Genomic DNA, 20239 nt, shown 5'->3' with positions numbered 1-20239 from the left:
AGATGCATAGGAAAGAGAAAAAGACAAGATCTTCTGAGTAAATTGGGAGCGTGGGGGTCATGGGGGAGGGGAGAGGGGACGAGAGAAGAAAGGGAAGGGAGCCGAGAAAAATGTATAGTTCAATAAAAACAATAAAAAATGTTAAAAAGAAGAATTTGTTAGGCTCCCCAATTGGGAAATGCAGATGGCATTCTATTAACCTATTGCAAGGCAGCTAATAGCCCAAAGATAATAAGTTTAATTTAAGACATATGAGAACCATTCTTTAAGTTTGGGAAACCATGTTTCAGATGAGCTAAACTGGATGATAGAACATTCTGGTAGAGTAGGAGAAATCTGGGTTGATAGCAATAGGGGGTAGAAGTGTATTTGAGTAAACCTTAGGAGTATTTTATCCTTTTTTTGTAACATTTCAAGAACTGTTCAAGCTTCTATGGTACAATTTTGGTCTTTTGTTGTTGTTGTTTGTGTGTGTAGATTTAAAGTGCCCATGTTACTGGGAGAAAGGTAAAACATGAGTAACAGTAGCAATTATGCCATGGAGGCAGAATGGTACAGTTCTCAATAAGGGTGGTGAGCTAGGGAGTTTCACTGAAATCTGTCTTTTAGGACAGAATGTGGTACAGTCTCAGGTACGTCAACTGCTTTGAGAATCAGGGTCTTTGCAGATAAAGCAAAGTCATTTGGGGACTTAGCCTGAGGACTGGACATAGATAGAATATGGAGAGGATATGTAAAGTGTTTAGTACAAGGACTTCATTGTGATAGGTCATTAGGGTCGAATCACTAAACTCTTATCCATTAATACATATTCAACCATTTCCTGAATTCTAAGCAGGATGCATGCATCAAAGAGCAGGGTACATACAAATAAGTTCAAGTGGAGATAAACTACACATTAAATGTTCTTGTTGCCTTAGTTGTTAAAGCATGCATGAACAAAACTATCCCATGATGTCTTTTTGATACTACTGTTTCATCAGCTCAGGACCAAAGGTGGTCAACCAGTTAGGTCGCTCATGGAGGGAAACATTTTGAATGATCTTTAAGCCAATAAGGCTTTTGATTTTCTAAACTCATAAAACCAGAGCAGCATCTGGACAGAAAGCAACCGTCTTCCAATACAGATTTCCAGACCTTTTAGAAATGCTTGGGAGATGGATGCTATGAAGACAGGCAGCCAACTTTCAAAGAATTCATTTGATAATAGACACTGTGCTTGTAATAGGACTGCGTTAATTAAACTGTATCATAAACTGTATCATAAACTGGCAAACCTCAAGGAAAAGGGGCTCAGCTGTGACGCCGTGCGAAGGACAAACGTGGGGTGTGGCTGAGAGCTTTGACACTTACCTTGCACTAAAACTTCTACTAATCTTGAGAACCTCAGTAACAAGTATTTAATAAATTCAACTTAAAATAGAAGCTAACTTGGGAATTTATTTCACCTTAATTTGTTTGATTAGTCCACCTGACTCAAATAAAAATGTTCTAGAAACAAATTTCTATATGAACAAGATTCAGAAAAACGCTCCAATTGTTATTAAATTAACCAAAACATTTGGGGACAATTTTTTTCACTATTATCTAGGTTCATGATCATCTGACAGTTAGAATGATGAGTCAAGCTAGTAACAAAGGGAAGGTTTGTGGCAGGGAAAAGTTGCCGTCTGACTAAGGAAAAAAATTGACCAGATTACTTAAAATTATTTAAAATTTAGACACTGTCTACTCAAAACTAGAAAGATGTTTATCTCTTTTATAAATAAGGTGATTTGAAAGTACCTACCACAATGTCTCAACAGAGAAAGCCCTCAGTAGGTGTCAGATTAAAATTTTGGTGCAGTACAAATGAGTCCTTGACAGTGCCTACCAGAAGGTTCACATCTTTTATTTCAGTCATTGTTCGTGACAATTATTCCAATTGAAGATAACATGTACATAGTATTATCTTCTCTGTACTATCCAGGGTACCCCCCCTCCCACCAAAACAAATAAATAAATAAAACCAAGCAAACACGCAAGCAATAAGCCGTTGGCAAGAGAATTAAGCAGTATGACTTTGGTATCTGCCTAGGAAATAGATAGATTGAGGCAAAAAGAGCACAGAATCCCAAGAATAAATAGACACTAATTTTCTTCTTAATTTAAACAGTTCTATAGACAGATAACAAACATACTTTATCAATGACACATTTATAATCAACATGTAGTAAGCAAATCACAATTCAACTTCATTGCCCAGCCTTAGAGTCAAGACAGTCTCTCTTATAATATTCATATTAGTTCATTAAAAAATATTACTAGATCTTAATATAAACAAATAAAACTGGACTTATGGGGCCCAGTTAGAAGAAAGTCAACTAAATTTACACATACATCATACTGACAAGTTTCATGAAGAATTTTGTTTGGATGGAACCTAACACAATGACAGTAGTGATGTTGTGAGATGTTTGGTCAAGAGACCAAAAAGTTAACATATTGGAAACTTGACAAGCTAGGATGCCAACAGGAGGATAATTGATCACCAGTTTAGAGAAACCATTGGATGGTTCGCATCCTGTTGCTAGGCAATGTTTCTAGGCAGCAGATCTCTCATCTTAAAGGACCAGAATATTTTATTTTTAAAATAATGTACTTTTTTTTAAAAAAAAAATCAAATATATATGCTTTTGTGTTTGTCAACTTTTGGGTCTCTCAACTAGCTGAACACCTATGAAGTTTATGGACTAGCATATTTATAGGAGATAAATATATTGACAAGATGTCAATATGTATGACAGCCCTCACTAAAATAAAAGTTTTACACTCACCATTTAGTAAATGATAGAGTTTGCAAATGGTCATTTAATAAGACCAATCAGAGAGGGAAAGATGCCTTCAGGGATGTGCCTATTGTAGCTGAATAATGAAATACAAAATATATTTGAGGTTGATTAAAATTAAAGTAAATTTAGGCATGAAAATATTTTTTTTTACTCTGTAAATACTCAAATAAAACTCAGAATCAAAGAAAGTATAATAAATGAACAGTGTAGGCAAATTTTGATGTCTCAAATACTTTGCTTAAGTATAAAATCTGTGTAGATTTGCTAATCAATTTGGGGTGTTTTGCAGGTATCATTAATTGACCTTTTAAAATAATAGCCACAGGGATCACAGCTGGAGGAAAAGGAGCTAAACTGGCTGGGTGAGGAGCACAGCTGTTAGAAGCTTGGGTCTCGTCACACAGTGCCCTCAGCACTAGTTGTCCAGCACATACCAACTTCCCCCATGTTCACCTGGAATCTGTCTTGTGTGCTACCTCCAACACATACATGGCTAGTAAGATTCGGAGTCCTTGTGTTTTCCAAGGTACCCTTCACTATCAGAATGTGTACCATATCTGCAGGTGGTTAAAATCCAGCACCACCTTTTCTCCTTTGCTCACTACTTCCCCCAACACAAATTAATGCTATTTTTGCCCTTGTTTAAAGGAAGAGGTTTTCCTACACTTTCTTACCCCTTTTCCCTTTTCCAATATTTTGAATAAGACTTGATACCCCCTCCCACACCCAGGGCTAATACAGCTTGCCATAGCTCTAGAGGAAAAAACCTGGGAAGGGGTTAGGGTCAGGGTGAGATTAGGTTGCCTCCTTCAGGGCAGGGAGATGGGGAGGAGAGAGGGAACAGGGATGGAGTCCTACCGCAGAGCTGCACACCTGATCTTGGATTGTGGAAAATATTTTTTACATGATGGCACTTTTAAGAAAAAGTAATGCACTACCTCTTCAGTCATAAGGAGCCCTTAATGACACATGAGTGGGAAAAATATTATTTTAGTCTTTCAATTACAGGTAGATTCAGTAGTTCATTTGGTCCCTTGCTTTTCTTTTATGGAAATGACACATAATTGATTCAAAAGTGGCCAATTTATGGAAACCAAACAAAGTCACCCCAAACCATGGCTTACTTGATGTTTGGATGATTACACTAATATATCACTGACCAGATTTATTGTAAGATTTTTCCACATATATAAATTCATCATAGCTTAAGAATTTGAAGATACTTTCAATAATTAGCTCTTGTCATGCCATTTCATTACCCTGGGCATTTAAATATTTCTTTGACATGATAAGTAAATTTGCTTTACAGATAACTTGGAAGTTAGGAAGACAAGCACACTCATAAACACATGATTGATCCAATAAACAGGCAACACGGAAAGTCCTACTGGGTTATGCAAAAGGATTACTTCTTTCTTGTTGAAGGTATCAGCATAGGCTACATCTTATGTCGCAAAAGTGTACCCATTAAATCTTATGATATGTACAGCAGGCCGGAGAGCTCTAGCTAGCTAGTCAAAGTCGCTCATACCTGTGTGTTCGTATTTATGTCGCAGAAGGGAACTGCTTTTCTGGAATGTCTTGTCACATAAGTCACATGCATACATGCCACTTTCTGTCTTCTTTATCTTCTTTCGAGACAGACAGGAATCGGAGTCTGTCATGTCATCTAGGCCTGACATGTAGTCTTGTGCTCCATCAAGCAATTCTCCCTGTGATATAATCACATAGTTCAACACAGTCTCTTTCCTTCGTGTTTACACCAAACAACTATGCATAGGCTGACATCAGGAGAGGCCTCAAAAATGCTACATGTCAATCTATCTTATGACTAAAATCTTTTATTTTTTTTTCTGAAGAATATGTAAAGTCTCATTTTTTGGACAAAAGCATAAACCTCTGACAGAGATGGGAAAAAAAGCAGTTTTCTTATATCTTCCATTTTTTTAATACCAGGGAATATCCACAAGTGAGCATTAAATATCAGAATTGCTATATTTTCCAGTGTACTTTACTTCAGAAATGATTGGTAGCTGTAGAAACTTCATTTTAATTGAATTTTATATTTAGGTACAAAATATTATTATTATACAATCTATTTAAATGTATGTCTACCAACCAAAGCCCTAAGCTATATTTTTATATTTAATTTTCTAATTTGAAATAGGGAATATTAATAACACTTTTTATCAATGTTCTATCTATGTTAAAACAGCCTTCAGCATTGAGCAATAATGAATGTGGATCAGTAAATTATTAACTTTCTTGACATTTATTTTGTCTTGGTCCAAAGGAGTGCAAACCTGCATGAAAACATACATTTCCATTTGCCAGCCCACAGTTCAGTTTTCTTAGACTGTATTTGCACTAATTAATACTAGAGAAGATTAAATAGGCTTAAACGCATTTACAAAGAAGGCAGATGTGTTGTAAATTGGAATGCTGGACAGCTGTTAGAGCCATGCACTGCCACCTTGACTCCTATTTTGCAACCAGGGATTATATATGATAATGCCAACACAACACTTGCTTTCATATTCAACCACCTATCAATTATTTGATAATTTGGAAAATAGGAAAGAAGACCTGTTAACATGTAAAATATTCTTTACACACTCTTCAAAATGAACTATTCTGTATCAAACAAAGCACATATTAAAATTTAAATGTGTAATTCCTTTGAGCTATGTACATCTCCCAAAGCATGTGACTATAACGTTAGTTCCAAGCATCTGGGCAAGCCTGTTGACTATCATCATTGGCGTGTAATTCTCGACAGAATTCATCACTTGTTTTATTTTGGAAACAGACTCCTGCTCTGCTCCCTGACCTTGAACTAGCAATCTTCTTGCCTAAGGTTCCTGGAAAAAAAAAATAAAACACCAAAACTATCTTTTCAGCCAATGGCTTTGGTAGCTCAGAGTTGGAAATTCATGTTAGAAAGACTTTCCTATTTCTGAATTTGTCTTTCACTGAGTGTTTTTCCCCCCAACCTTGTGTATCATCTAGGCGAATTTTGTTTGCACTGGGCAGGCTGGGGAATCACAGCTTGGGGATGATACCAGCCAGACCACACTTTTTTAATCACCTTCGTTCAGAGTAGAAAAGGCACATCCCATTACCTGAAATCCTTGTTTCCGCTGGTATTTCCTCCTCTGCTGCATGTCAGCAAAGGTAGCTGCTCCCGTGGGGTAGGTATAGGCCATATGTGGTAGGAAGCTCATCTGATCCAGCCCTGGGTATGGTCGTAGCCCGGGGATGCTGGTCTGGACTGGCGGCATGAAAGTGGCAGGGGGAAAAGCGCTTTGTGGAGGAAGAGCTGTGTATAAAGGCTTGGCACTAAACGGGTTCATGCCGAACACAGGGTTAGTGCTTTTGTTGTCCAGATTATTAGAATTCGAAAACTCCTTCTTGATAAAAGTCAAATTCAGAGGTTCATCTGAATTTTCAGAGGATGAAGAAACACTGTTATGGTCTAAATTTATGCTAGTAGCTTTTGTTTTGTTCTTTGTGGCAATAATACTTTTGGGTTCTCTCATTTGTTTTGGTAACGACAGGTCCAAAGGCTCAGCCTGCAGCTCCTCGGAAGAGAAGCTATTTGGAGTGTATGAGCTACTGTGGGAGTTTTTAGAAGATGTGGAAGAAAGATTTAAAGGAGAAGGAGTGTTGCTCCTTGAGTGGTCCAGTTTATCAACTGCTTTCATATTGGTAAAATGGGAAGGTTTTGGTAGCCTGAGAGGAGGATCACAATTCGTAACACTGTTATGGAGTTCTGCTATAGATGGGGACGTTATGGAGTCCATAGGTTTCACAGGAGACCTGGGTAATAAAGAGTCTTTTGTGGGGGGGTTACTGTTGGGAGCTAACGGCTTGGAGGTCCTTTCCAGTGATGGCGACCTGGGATTTGAATACTGGTAGACTTTTCTTTGCTCAAACCATTCCTTCACAAATTCCTGAGGAAGGCCCACAGCGATGGAGATTTTCAGCAGCTCGTCAGAGTTGGGCTCCATGTTCATAGCGTAGTACGCTTTGAGTACAGACATGTGGTCCTTGTACGGGTTGATGGGGCTTGTCAGTCCTTTCTCAGAAAGTACAGATGACAAGAGGAGGGCTTTATTATCCACAAAAACTCCGCCTTTGTTGGGGACTATGTTTTCATGAGGCTGCAGGACCGCCTTGATCTCTTCATTCATTTTGCACAGGTAGCGCTCATGCTGATGCAGGGGAATGGGGCCCGGGAAGCTTTCTTTACAGAACTGGCAGGAAAACGGAGTGGATATGCTGTGGTTCTCAATCATTTTATCGTCGGTGACCAAATCGATTAACGTACGCAGCTTCTCTTTCTTGATGTTGCTGATCTGTCTCCTCGAGTCAGTAGTCAAGCTCTGCAGGCAAGCTTTGGCTTCATTAACTTTTTCTAAGGTATAGTCAATAATACTTTTAGTGGCACCATTATGACTCACTACCGGAAGACCGACAGGTGGGATATTGGGAGAAGTAACTCCCTGCTCTTCTGACTGAGAACATGGATCCTTCATGTGATAACCTTTCAACTTGGAAATTTCTTCAGTCTTGCAGTCCATCTTTTGCCTGGAAACCGTATTGTCCACGATCTGTAGAACCTTTTGTACCTCGCTCAAATTACTATTCATAGTGGGAAATCCCAGTAGAGGGGCCTCCATCCCTACACCTAAGTGCTGCATTGGACTCTGAGCAGACGGGTGCACACCTAAAGGGCTGGTGGCTCCGAGGCTGCCATTCATAAAGGAACTAGTGCCACTAAACCCGTGCGTGGCCATAAGAACTTTATAGTCATTGAAGTCTAGTGGTTCTGTCTTAATTTTGAGTAAGCCTGTCTGCTCAGACATGCTAAGTGGTTTTCCATTTTCCAACTTGTTCCTCAACTGAGTAATGGCTGAGTTAGTGGGAGAAGAAGAAACAGAATTTGGGGAAGAACCCGTCTTGATATTGTTTCTCATGCGGCCATTTACTGAGATTAAACCAATACATTTCTTGCTGCTGATGTGTGAACTGTAGGAACCAGAATGGGAGAAGCGTTTCTTGCAGTTTGGGCATTCATAAGGTTTTTCACCTAAAATGATAATGAAAATTAGCATTAGGTTTCTTTGGGTAGGTAACAAGTGAAGTCTGCCAAAACAAGAATGTGTGGGACCAAATGAGATGAATCCAGGGGGAGGGGGTGGACCCTACATTCTAGATTCTTAAGCCAGGATTATGTGACCATACTGTATCTGGACTTTCTCTACCCTGGGTGGACATAATTCAAGATGTAGGCTGGGAAAGGTGAAGGCTATCTATGCCTTTTTCAGCTAGGATCCCAAATCTTGTCAGGCCATTGGCAGCCTCCTATTTAAAGAGAGTGTCAGATTAATGTGTGGTCAATAGCGCAATAAAGATGTCACAGTATTTAAAGGGGAAGTGTAGCCATGGCTTTAATCAACTCTGTGGAGGTTCCATTGATTCTACCAATTCAACTAGTTCTTTGAATAGCATCCAATTTGGTAATAAAATGCTTGGCAGAGCTATCAAACGAGGTCTGAAGCCGAAATCTCAGTGGTGCGATGTGGGTTTATGATGTACGGCTATCGGGAGTCAAGAAATGTTGGGCATATACAGCTTTTGTCCAATTTTCTCTCACTTTTTCTTGTTTACATCTAGGTATCATATATGAATATGCTTCAGAAATCACAGTCCAAATATCTCCATGTCAAAGACACCCAGTTTGGCAAAAATCTCTAGACTTGCCCCCCCCCAAAAAATCAAAGCTCTTGTAAGAAGGATAAACATTTACAGTGGTACCCTAAGACTCTCCAAGGCAACAGAGCTTTTGAGATAAATGGGTCAGCACAAAAAACGCTACATCCACGACTGTGAACATTTAAATAGTCTTCCAACCCTTCTCTAATTGGAAGGAATGCAGGCATGAGTGTGAGCGACCCCGCTACTCACCACTGTGAATTCTTAGGTGTTCCTTCAGGTGGTGCTTGTACTTGAAGGCTTTGCCGCACTCTGTGCATTTGAACTTCCGGTTACCTGCTCCTTGGGTTAGCATTTGGTGCTGCGAAAGGAGAAAGACGGCCATCATTTTTGTTCAGGGAGCACAAAGGAGATTGTCAGGAATCTCTTTCAGACAGGCCAAGAGGTCTGAGTGCATGCTTATTTATCTGCTCTGTCTTTCAGAGTTGCAATAAAAGTGATAATACTGGTAATAAAATGGGAACTTTTGTTTAAAAAGTGCTTCACATGTGCACCTGACGCTTGCCTCACAACCATGCCTGTCCTCTCTTGCCTAAAATGGTTCTAAAGTACAATTGTGGCTATATTCATGGATCTTCGTGTCTACTGCAGAATCTAAAACCTAAATACTAATCTAAAAACCTAAATACTCCTTCAAATGCTGCTATCTTGTTGGGGAAAAAATAGTTTCCTGAAAAGTATGAAAAAAAAGTTTTTTAAACCCACACTTAAATTTTTCATCAAGTTTTCTGTATCTGAGTAAAAGTATATCTTACACTAAATCAAACTGAAATTTAAAGAAGTGTACAAAAAAATTCCCCCGAATTAAAAAAAAAAAACACAACAAACCAAAACCAAAAAACCCTTTGACTATAAATACTTGGTATGCTTTTTTAAATATATTTCATTCCATGGTGCTACTAGCCCATGTGAACCATGTTCTTCTTAGGTGCTGCCTATCAGACTTGATTCATTATCAAATAAGAGACAACATCTTGGGTGAGAGCTGCTTGGGCAGTTTTATCACAAGCCAGTAGAAAGGACTTCAACGACTTTTCATTTTCTTTTTTAGTCATGTGCAAGGACCGAAAGAAAAAAAGTTTGCTGAAAAGACTAGTTAGAGGCTGCACAGATACAATCAGGCACAGCTGACCTTTTTGAATAAGGCGAGGGGCTGGGGGGAGGGCAGGAGCAGTGGAATTTCAGGTTTCAAAAAAAAAAATACAGTCATCCACTCTGGATGCTCAAGGTAGGAGGCCAGCCCTTTTCCTGCAGCAATGACACAAAAGCCTTTTGCAAAAAAAAAAAAAGACAGCATGGAAAACGGCATGAGCATGACAACTGCTAGGGTGTGCTGAGTCTTCCCACATTCCTAGTGAGACAGATGGTGTTACATGGGACACAGGGAGGTTTGTTCAAACAGCAGCAACCTTCAAAGATCAAGCGGAGCCCAACCCGCCGAGCGCCATTGAGGGACCAGCGCTCATATGTTGCTGAGTTGCATAAACAAACAGCAACAGCTGCTTTGTCTCCTCCACGGCCCTCAGAGGACTACTAGAAACTTTAGTTGTGCCGCTGTTAATATGATACAATCATTTTAATTTACTAATTGTAAATGCCATGAGCAAATGCGGGGACTTTTCAACACCAAAGCTACCATTCATAATGCGCCAACACAGTCACCCTTCTGCCTGTGAAATTTAAAGCAGTTATCCTAGATAAATATCTAGGCATTTTATTTTCTTAGAGTTTTTTTTGTGTGTGTGTGTGTGTGCATAGAAGCATGAGAAGATAAACTGTTACATAAGTGTAACTACACAAGCATATTACTTATAGCTGATCTTTGGAAAACATTCAAGTAACAAGTCCAATCAGAAACAAACGGTATGGTTATGTGATAAAGTGCCTTAAATAGTAAAAATTCGTAGCAAAGTCTTTCCATCCTTGCTTAATTGGATCTGCGCCTCCTTTTCCTTATTCAAAGACAATGAAGTTTATGACGACGAATCAAGGTTTTCTGTAGAATATCATATTTAACCTTTTACAAACATCTAATAGCAAAGTTCATTTAGGGCAATTCTATATCTGGAGGGCCAGTTGTTGTGACCGCCATTACTGTGACCACCCAACACATCATAATATCAATTTGCAGAGTCAATTCTCCCAGGAGGACAGATAGAGCAGTTTTGCTGAAACATTTAAGAGATGCTGTGAATCAATCCTACCCAGTCATTTCAAGGGTTTAAGATACTCTCTTTACCTTTCCAAGGCGGAGATCTTAGTTTTAAAACAAGGAAGCAAAAAGAGGCAGAACAATTTTGGCTATTAACTATGTGCATGTATATTGAGATGGCATTGTTTTAACTACAGCCAATGTTTATTATTTTTCTAATTTATTATGTATGAATGCTTATAACCTACATGCCTTTTTATTTTCCAAAAATAATTAGATTTCATAAATTAGTAAGCTTGTAAAAGTATTCTAAGTAATTTGAAAATGTTTCATGGCAAATATAAGAAACGCGCACTTCTTTTACTATACATTAGGTCCTATATGAAAAAAAGTGCCTAAGCAAAACTAGGTGAAAAATGGAATTAAAATTGCTGAGATGTTTAATAATGTATAATTAAAATGCTACAATTTCATTCACTTTTTGAGGAACATAAAAATGAAACTAAAGTCAAGTTAAAGTGCAAATAAAATTTCTAAATTAGAAATTAACACACTCATTCGATCGTGAACATAAGACTATTAAATCATATTAGAAGAGACCATCAAAAAATCATTTAGACCTCAATTAAAGCTATTACCATTAAAAGATCTGCATCTTCAAAATGCCATGAAAAATTAATAATGATTGCCAATCAAAGCAATATCGTTTCTCTAAGGGGTTATTATAGAAGGAAATCACTTAGAACCAACCCCCACCTGATCTGTCCCTGGCTTGTGCGTCACCATATGCCGCTCGAGCTGGGTGCGGTAGGCGAACGTGTAGCTACAAAGAGGGCAGGAAAAGTTCTCTTCATTCTTCTCGTGGCGGTACTTGATGTGTTCCTTCAGCGACGTCAAGCGCTTGTAACCGCGGTCACAGTAGGGGCAGGTCAGCAGTTGGGCAAAAGCATCTGGAGTTCCAGGTGGCAGGTCTGTAGCCGAGAGGCGAGAGGGAGAGGAGCGGGCCAAAAGGTCAGTAAATCAATGGCAGCTAATGGGCTGGCTGCCCGGGCTGCTATGACAGGAATCACTGCAATCTGCTCCAGCAGAGCGCCATCATTGCGCCCGGCCTCCTCGCAACCAGGCCCCCTTTGCACACCCAGGGCAGGCTTGTCCGAATCAGCTCACACTGCGCTCGAAAATTAATTAATTACTTGAGCTTATTTGTGGGGAGGGGGGGATTTAAACAGCTGATAAATGAAGAAATTCCCTTTGGGTGACTGACAGTTCCTCTGAACCCTAGACTTCTGTTACACAGGAATTCACAGGAGGGAAGGAGATTTTCAGGTGTCAGAGAACAAAAGGTGAGGGTCGGTGATCTTAAACTTTTTTTTTCCCTCATAAGTAAAATATCTCTGAAAGATAGGAATACATTTAGATATTTTTATCTCTTAGAAATGGGCTGTAATTGTTCTTATTCTGTATTGGATGTACAAATGACACAAATTTGCTGACAAAAAAAAATTTCACAATACCCTAAAATTACAGTTCTAATCTTTGCTCGTGAAATTCCATGCCTCTGCAGCTGTTCTTCAAATTTTAAGGTAAACACCCAGGCATGTAGTGCATTCGTAATTGTAACAGCTGCAGAGGTCAGTATCGTGGCTAAAAATGAATTACAGCCTCACCATTTTCTTCTTGCCCATTGGCCTCTGGCGTGCCAAGGCGAGACAGCTCCTCAGGGGCTTCTGGGTAAATAATGGCTGTGTCGCTTCGCTGAAGGTACTCTTCAATGCTGACTGCATGACCATCGCGCTCCTCCAGTTTTCTTTTGGCAAAGTACTCTTCAAAGTCGGCTGTACAATTTGCGTTCTTCACTGAAATCAGAAGCAGAAGAGAAACATCTTTCAGGGCCTTTTTCCTAGGAGGCCAAGGACTCTACACCATTGCTAGCAACGGGCGGTTGGCTTGTTACTAGTAAGACTTAAGTCTCTCCTTTGTTTGTCAGGAGGGAAGATGACCAAATACTGATTAAACACTTATTTTTATGATGCATGCAGAAGGGCTTACTTGGCCTAAGTAGTTCTGGGAATGTTCACTTGGATAATTCATGTACAAACGAAAGACGACTTAAAATGCATTTATTAAGTGTCTTTAAAAAGTGGAACTAAATCCCTAAACGTGACATAACGCAAGCTTTCAGGTACTTGGACGATCTGTATGAAACTTCCTTTTGTCTTCAAGGCAGGGAAACTTCGAAAGTCTCCACTGAGGAGGTCAGCATACCTCTTCATACAGTGTGGACCTCTCCAGACCTTCCCCAAGGCCCTTCAATAAAGTGCTTTTATACACACACATGCACACACACACACACACACACACACACACACACGAAAAGGAAATTTAATTTTCTTAAGGTATACTACACTTCATGTCCCTATCCACAGATCCATCTGCTACTGAATATAAGTTTTTTATCATGTTCTTCTTTACATATGATAGCCAGGTCTGCATATTCTGAGATGGATGAGAAAGGACAGGCACCCTTACAAACACAGCAGTGTGACCTGGCTAGAGAGAAGTCACAGGACGATGAGTTCTCACTGTGATGCTAATCTTTGTATGGTCAGCGGACATAACATTAAGCTCACAGCTGCTAGAAATAAAATAAAAAGTAATGGTATCACACTGATAAAACTGCAGTATGATTTCTATGTGACGTTAGCCTAAGCTATGACTTTATTTTCATGAGATAAATAATAGTTGTGAGCCAGTTTCAGTGATTTGTGCCACAAGACATGGTATACTTGAAAATCTCTAGCTGTGTCACTGAAATCAGCTGTGGCTTACACATCCCAAATAAGAAATTATGCATACGGTAGAGCTGGAAGAGTAGCTGCCAGCTATTCTTTATGGCTGAGAAGAAAGTGCTTTGCTAGCTCAATAGCAGACTCCTGATACCATGGTTTGAAAGCAGTTCCCTCTGATCCCCCTGCATCTTCCACCATACTTTCTCTGCTGCAAGGAACACTACGGTGTTTGCTATACAAAGCCTCCTTGGCAAGTGTGATATGATAATGTTCAAGCAAGTTAGTCATTTCTTTGCTTCCTTCTTCTTTTTTTCTGCTCACATTATTATAAACTTGAGGATTTTAGGTAAGAAGACTAGAAAATGGAACCTTCTATTCATTCAACATGTATTGATGGAAACCTTGACAAGAAAGTCGCATTTTCCTAAGCAAAGACCAGAGCTAACCCTGTCCTTCTGGAAGCCTCCCCCACCACAAAAAAGACACCATCCCCCAAATAAACTCAAACACGACTGGATATTAAGACAGAAGGTTGTATACTGGCATGAACAAAAGTAATCCAATGCAATGGGTTTAAAAATTTGGGAAAAGCTTGCATGGAGGAAGCTTGCGACTAATTTACTCTTTAAGATGGAGCAGCAATGTGAGCAAGGGTGACAAGAAGGAGCACGGCCATCTCAGTATCTAACTTGGAGTGCAGTGTGAAATGAAAGCCATAGGATGTTGGGGAGCAGAGGCAGCAGAAATGGGACCATGCAGGGCACAGTATCCCTACTGAGGACTTTCATTTTTATTCTAGGAGCAAGAAGAAGCTGTTGACGGATATCAAGCAAGAAGGACAGTTGTATGGAATGATGGATGACACTTGTACTTTGTAACGTTGACTTAGGTTATAATATGAGAGGAATTGGAGAGAAAGAAGAGCAGGTTGGTTCTGCTCAAAGAGTTGGCTTAGGGTAGGGTGGGATGGGGGTTGGGGCTCCTGTCCAAAGTCACTCAAGAAACGAAGATTAAGGAAGTAAAGGGGAAACGGAAAAGATCTCCTGAAAAAATTGGGAGTATGGGGAGGGGGGACATTGGAGGGTAGAAGGGGAAGGGAAGGAGAGAAAGAAAGCATGAGGGAATGAGAAGAAAGGGGAAGGATAGAGAGAGAAGGGAAAGAGATCTTGATTGAGGGAGCCACTAAAGGGCTAGCGAGAAACATGGCGCTAGGGAAAGTTCCAGGAATCCACAAGGATGACTCCAGCTAAAACTCTTAGGAACAGTGGAAAGGATGCTTAAACTGGCCTTCCCTGTAATCAGATTGATGACCACCTTAATGGTCATCTTCATCCAGCAACTTATGGAAGCAGATACAGAGATTCACAGCTAAGCACTGGGCTGAGCTCCCAAAGTCCAGTCCAAGAGAGGGAGGAGTGAGGGTGTGAGCAAAGGTGAGGCATGGTGGTTAAAAAAAACTCAGGGACAGATATAGGAGTTCAACCTGAAGATCCAAAAAAACAAAGCAGCCAGCCACTGGCTCTTACCTCAACCTCAGTTCGAAAATGGTGATCCTGCCTCCAGGAAACTCACAATGAAACTGTGTCTGAAAGCTGTCTCCTCCTGTTTTATAATCCTCTCTAAGGCTGGAATTAAAGGTGTACACCACTGGGATTAAAGGCGTGCACTGCCTGGTTTCTATGACAACTAGTGTGGTTACTGGGATTAAAGGTGCAGGTCATTGTGGCTACTGGGGTTAAAGGTGTGTGTTGCCATTACCTAGTCTGTAAGGCTAACCAATGGGGCTGTTTTACTTTCAAATCTTCAGGCAAGCTTTATTTATTAAGATACAGTTGAAAGGCCACTACACAACGTGGTCAAGACCATGATGGTAAAACTCACAGAAACATCTGACCTGAGCTAGTGAGAGCTCACTGACTCTGTACTGATAGCAGATCAACCTGCATAGGACCAAACTAGGCCCACTGAATGTGGGGGACAGTTGTGAGGCTTGAACAGGCTGTGGGGCCACTGACAGTAAAACCAGGATTTATCCCTAGTGTTTGAACTGGCATCTTGGAGCACATTCTCTTTGGAGGGAAACCTTACTCAGCCTAAATATTGGGGGGAGGACCTTGATCTGCACCGAAGTGATGTATCAGACTTTGTTGTCTCCCCATGGGAAGCCTTACCCTCTCTGAGGAGTGGATTTGGAGGTAGGGTGGGAGTAAGGTGGAGGAAATGGGAGGAGGGGAGGGAGTGGGAATGGGGATAGCTATGTAAAATGAGAAAAGATTGCATTTAAAAAAATCTTAATAAAAAAAAAGAAAGAGAAAAAAAAAAGGTGGCCTTTACAAAGTAAGTTCCCTAAGATTTGGGGAACGATCCAGCTTGCCCACGTGACATGCTAAAGTGTCTTCTTAAGCTTCAGAATTTCCAATCTGATAAATGGTTCATGATATTTACCAAAGCAGGAAACACTAGAACTCTAAAAAGTGTTGAAATCATGGGCAAATATAGGATCAAGCAGAAGAAAAATCAGGAGATAATTATATTTTGTGACCATCAGACTAGGTGGAAACAATTCTGCATGCTGTGACCTCAAGTTTTTTTTTTCTTTTGTCACTTCAACTTATGCTAAGTTTAAGAACAGCCGTCTGATCCCAAGGCGTGTATTCCCCTTAAAAATGAATCTGGAATGTAAGGCAGGAGCTGAATACTTTGAACTTTTGCTTATATGTGCTCTTAGCTGGATTTAATAGCCATCGGTTAAGATCACTGTCTACTGCTCCATTCCTAAGGCCATAGGTGCTTTCAAAGGATATTGACAGTGGGGTTAAAGGTAATGTCACTGAACTTGATTCCTTAGGAAACTATTTGTCCAGTTTTGCCTCATTAAAATAGTGTTACCAAGAATTACTTTTTGCTTTTATTGATAAGATAAGACAATGGAGCAAAATTTTAAGTGAATGTTTTTTTGGTTGGTTGGTTGGTTGGTTTGCTTTGGTTTTTCATGACAGGTTTCTCTGTGTAGCCCTGGCTGTCCTGGCACTCACTCTATAGAAGAGGCAGGCTGTCTTTGAACTTAGAGATCACCTGCTTCTATCTCATGAGGGCTGGGATTGAAGGTATGTACCACCACCACCCAGCTAAAGTGAATGTTTTTAAACACTGTGACTAACTTTATCCACGCCTGACATCTTTTTCCATACCATGACAATTTAAAGAAATGTCATGGCTCCATCTGAACCCATACATACTTGAATATTTAAAATAAAATTTATCTGAGTTTTCTCAGACTATTGTCCCACTGGATGACCTTAGTGTAACCCAGGAAACGTGGATAGATGTACATTTAATATCCTAATTTTATCTTGATATTTCAGCAACTATTTGAATTATCTGGCTATCTTTGCATGAATTTTCATTTGCATATGAATGTTTCCATCAGAAATGTAATCAAATGCAAATTCAATTGGATTTGCATTAATAGTCTTTGGGCTTAAAAGGGAGAAAAATTCTGATATTTCTGGATAGGCAAACTAAACTACATCAAGATACACTTGTGGTGTTTGGAGAGGGAATCTGATTGCTAGATCAAATTTTGTCATGCTAGATTTCTACATTGAAGCAAGGTGGGGACAAAAAGACTTCGAGTCACATGTTCTCTCTGAGGATCATCTTTGGTCATCTATGGATCCTGAACACTGAGTATCTTGCCAAGGAATGAGTAATTTCTCAAGAAAAATTGCCAGAATGAAGGTGGAAAACAATGTGCCTTCCACACTATTCTTGGCATTAAAAACAAAACAAAACATAAAACAAGATACCTAGTAGTTGAACGGGGAATTTGGAACTTTGCTCAACTTTAGGTAATGTGACGAAGAGTTCCAAAGGTTTCGTAAGTGCTCCCAGGATTTAGACATGGCTTCAGTGAACACCCAAAAAGGATTTAAAAAAAAAAATCATTTAACCATTTAAGTCCACTGACGTCAACAGGACTTTCCCTCATGTATGCGATGTGGATCTGCTATTGATCACCTCTCATCTGATTTAAATGAGCCAGCATATCCACTGGGAAAAATGGTGTAACTTTCTTCTTGGTTTTTATTGCAATTCTCCAGAAGAGGCCAAGAGGAAAAATTAAAGCCCATGGATCCCTTCCCTATGGTTTTAAAATTTTATTATAAAAATGAGCATCAAGGCTTCCCCCTCCAAGTGACTACAGCTGTAAGATACAGAATGAAGGACCTGATGGCTTCCACTCAGGAAAGGACAGTATTTCTGACAAAGGAGAAGGAAGCACAGAGAAAACAGACAAGATGGGGGCATTCTGCAGCTCTGTACCCAGCTGCTTGTTCTGAGACCGTGATACATCTCCTAGTGTCTGTACTCTCCCCTCGCCTGACATTAAGTCACCCCAGAGACTTTTGTTTCTACTTTAAATTGTGGAGTCCTCCAGTCTCTGAAAACCAAAACCACACTCCCACAGTAACTGGAACAAGTAACGAGGGTGCATTTGGTATCTCCTGTTGGCAAGAATGAGATTTGGATTGTATTGGGAAGTTTGTGTTTTTGTTTTTCCCAAGATCTTTATGACACTGCGTAGTGGACACAGGAATGAGGTGGAGAACTTGCTACGAAGTTACAGAATTCTGCCCAGTATTTTTCTAGTATAACATTGACCTCATTTTTTGTTCTTTCTATAATCCTCCTCATTCCCTGGCCTCCTCAGAAGCGCTGCCAAAGCACACTGACAGAGGATATTTGCATGGGATTTATCATCAAACCATAACAAAAAATTCACAAGAAACCTCAAATAATTTCTTCCCACATCTTCTCCAGGGATTTTGCATTTAGTCCTAAAATTTACCCTAATGTCGTGCAAATATCTCAACCTTCCCTAAGGTTAGTTAAACTTTTCTCCATCCAAAAAGAGAGTGTTAATTAAAAATGTTTCCTCATGGCTATATGTATTTTAATATTGGTAGATAAATTTCTAGATCCCTTCAAGCCAGCAAATTCTTCTCTTTTAAATATGTTACTCACTCTTACTACTCATGCTTATTAATGATACTTTCATAAACACCTTTATTATTGTCTTGGGAAAATATTGATTTTTTTAAGGTAGATAATGAATGTTGATCTAAACTGACTTTTAAAATGATTGCCTCGAAACAAGCAGTGTTAACAGAAATCTGAGTGGAAGAAAACCATTGACTGGTTCACGAATCAGTCAGTTCCCATAATTGAGCTGCTTAGAACATGTTCTCAATGACACTAAAGGTGTTTTTTATGTATAATTTACAGGTAGTTGAGTTTATAATGTGACCCTGATGCTTATTCTTTTTTTCTCTTCTATTTCCTCTTGCTATTTATTTTCTGTATTTAGAACAAGAAGGCAGCTACTCCATCACCACCAGTTTACTATCTGGCATGGTTTCAATTTTCATTAAAAACTGAAGAAATATATTTGAATATTATTGTTAAACCATTCTGGCAAACGTCAAAATAAATGATTCTTTTGCAAAATCTAGCTTTTATTCACATTGCTATGTCAAAGCAAATGGGTCAGAAGCTGTTGTCATGTATGGAACTATCTTCTTCACGAATGTAAAAAACAATTCCTTCAGTACTAGTGGATGATAAGATGAAATAGAAAGCTATATTTCATTTTACATTGAAATTTTTAGCTTGAGGAAGCACATGCAGAGGTATACGAATTCCCAAGGCTACTTTGTACAGAGCTGACTGATAAATAAATGTCAGCCTACGTATATTGGCACCAAGTATCTGAGAACTGGGAGGGAGGGGGAGATCTTTTCCTCACAGTATAGCCACGCAGCAGCTTCTCAAAGCCTCCGACTGGTACAGAGGCGTGTATAAAGGCAGGGAAGGGTTGTCAAGAGCAGCAGAGAAGTTTTCTCTCTGGCTGGGAATGAGGCATCTTGGTGGTCTATCCACCCCTTCTCTTATATGGCCTTCTCTGGGGGACCATGTTCAAACACCAGGAAAAGATCCACGCTGAAAGGTTTAGAAGAAAGAGGCGAAGAATGAATAGGAGGTGGGAATTTGTAGCAGTCTGCAAGATCAAATATTTCCCTCCACAGCAGGAAGTAGCCCAGTCAGGGATGCAGTTTAATTTTAAAGTTTGATTTTGTATGAGAGCATTGTGAATATCATGAGCCAGAGACTTACAGTAACCTTTGAACGACTTGGCTGTACAGCAGTACGAAACAATGTATTGTATTGACTTTTAATTCCCCAGTTAAGCCATATGTGTTCATCTTTCCCCTAACCATGTAATCTAACAGTCTGGAAACAGTGCTGCTGTATTTTAGGAAGGGGATTTTGCTCAGCGGTTCTTACTTTCTTTTTGTAGAAAGTTGTAAGACAGTGTTTTCTCTGTACATTCTAGTACTTCAAAATATGTTTGCCTATATGCATCAGTATACCTGGGAACTTATTGGAAATGCAAGTTCTCAGGGCACACTCCAGAATCAGCAATCTGTGTTTTCACAGGCCTTGGAGGAAATCCTGTCCAGCTTAAGAGCCCTTACTAGATGGACTCACTTTTCTGCCTCACATAGTCCACACATCATTTTGAGTGACATCAAGGAATTACTCCCCATCAGATAACCTCCTGACCACCTCATCTCCACACCCCTCTCCCTTGCTGGCTGGATTTGATCTGCAGACAGGAATCATTG

The 20239-nt window shown here is 39.7% G+C and overlaps 1 protein-coding gene across 4 annotated transcripts in view; it reads right to left on the bottom strand.

Annotated features, from left to right (window-relative positions):
* The window catches only part of LOC121462630 (zinc finger E-box-binding homeobox 2), a 132281-nt gene that overhangs the window by 3824 nt on the left and 108218 nt on the right, over positions 1 to 20239 (bottom strand). For all 4 annotated transcript variants that reach the window (XM_041674347.1, XM_041674346.1, XM_041674349.1 and 1 more), the window contains 5 exons: positions 12429 to 12617; positions 11518 to 11732; positions 8802 to 8910; positions 5954 to 7923; positions 4363 to 4543 (listed from right to left, as the gene is read on the bottom strand). In XM_041674347.1, coding sequence (XP_041530281.1) covers positions 4363 to 4543; positions 5954 to 7923; positions 8802 to 8910; positions 11518 to 11732; positions 12429 to 12617 — 2664 coding nt within the window. The remainder of the gene's footprint in view (positions 1 to 4362; positions 4544 to 5953; positions 7924 to 8801; positions 8911 to 11517; positions 11733 to 12428; positions 12618 to 20239) is intronic.

This window comes from Microtus oregoni, unplaced genomic scaffold (genome assembly GCF_018167655.1).
Source record: "Microtus oregoni isolate MIOR12 unplaced genomic scaffold, Mior012 000025F_ref0000491, whole genome shotgun sequence".
Classification (NCBI taxonomy): domain Eukaryota; kingdom Metazoa; phylum Chordata; class Mammalia; order Rodentia; family Cricetidae; genus Microtus; species Microtus oregoni.
Note: the sequence above shows the minus strand (reverse complement) of the source record. Positions and strands in the feature narration are given on the sequence as shown.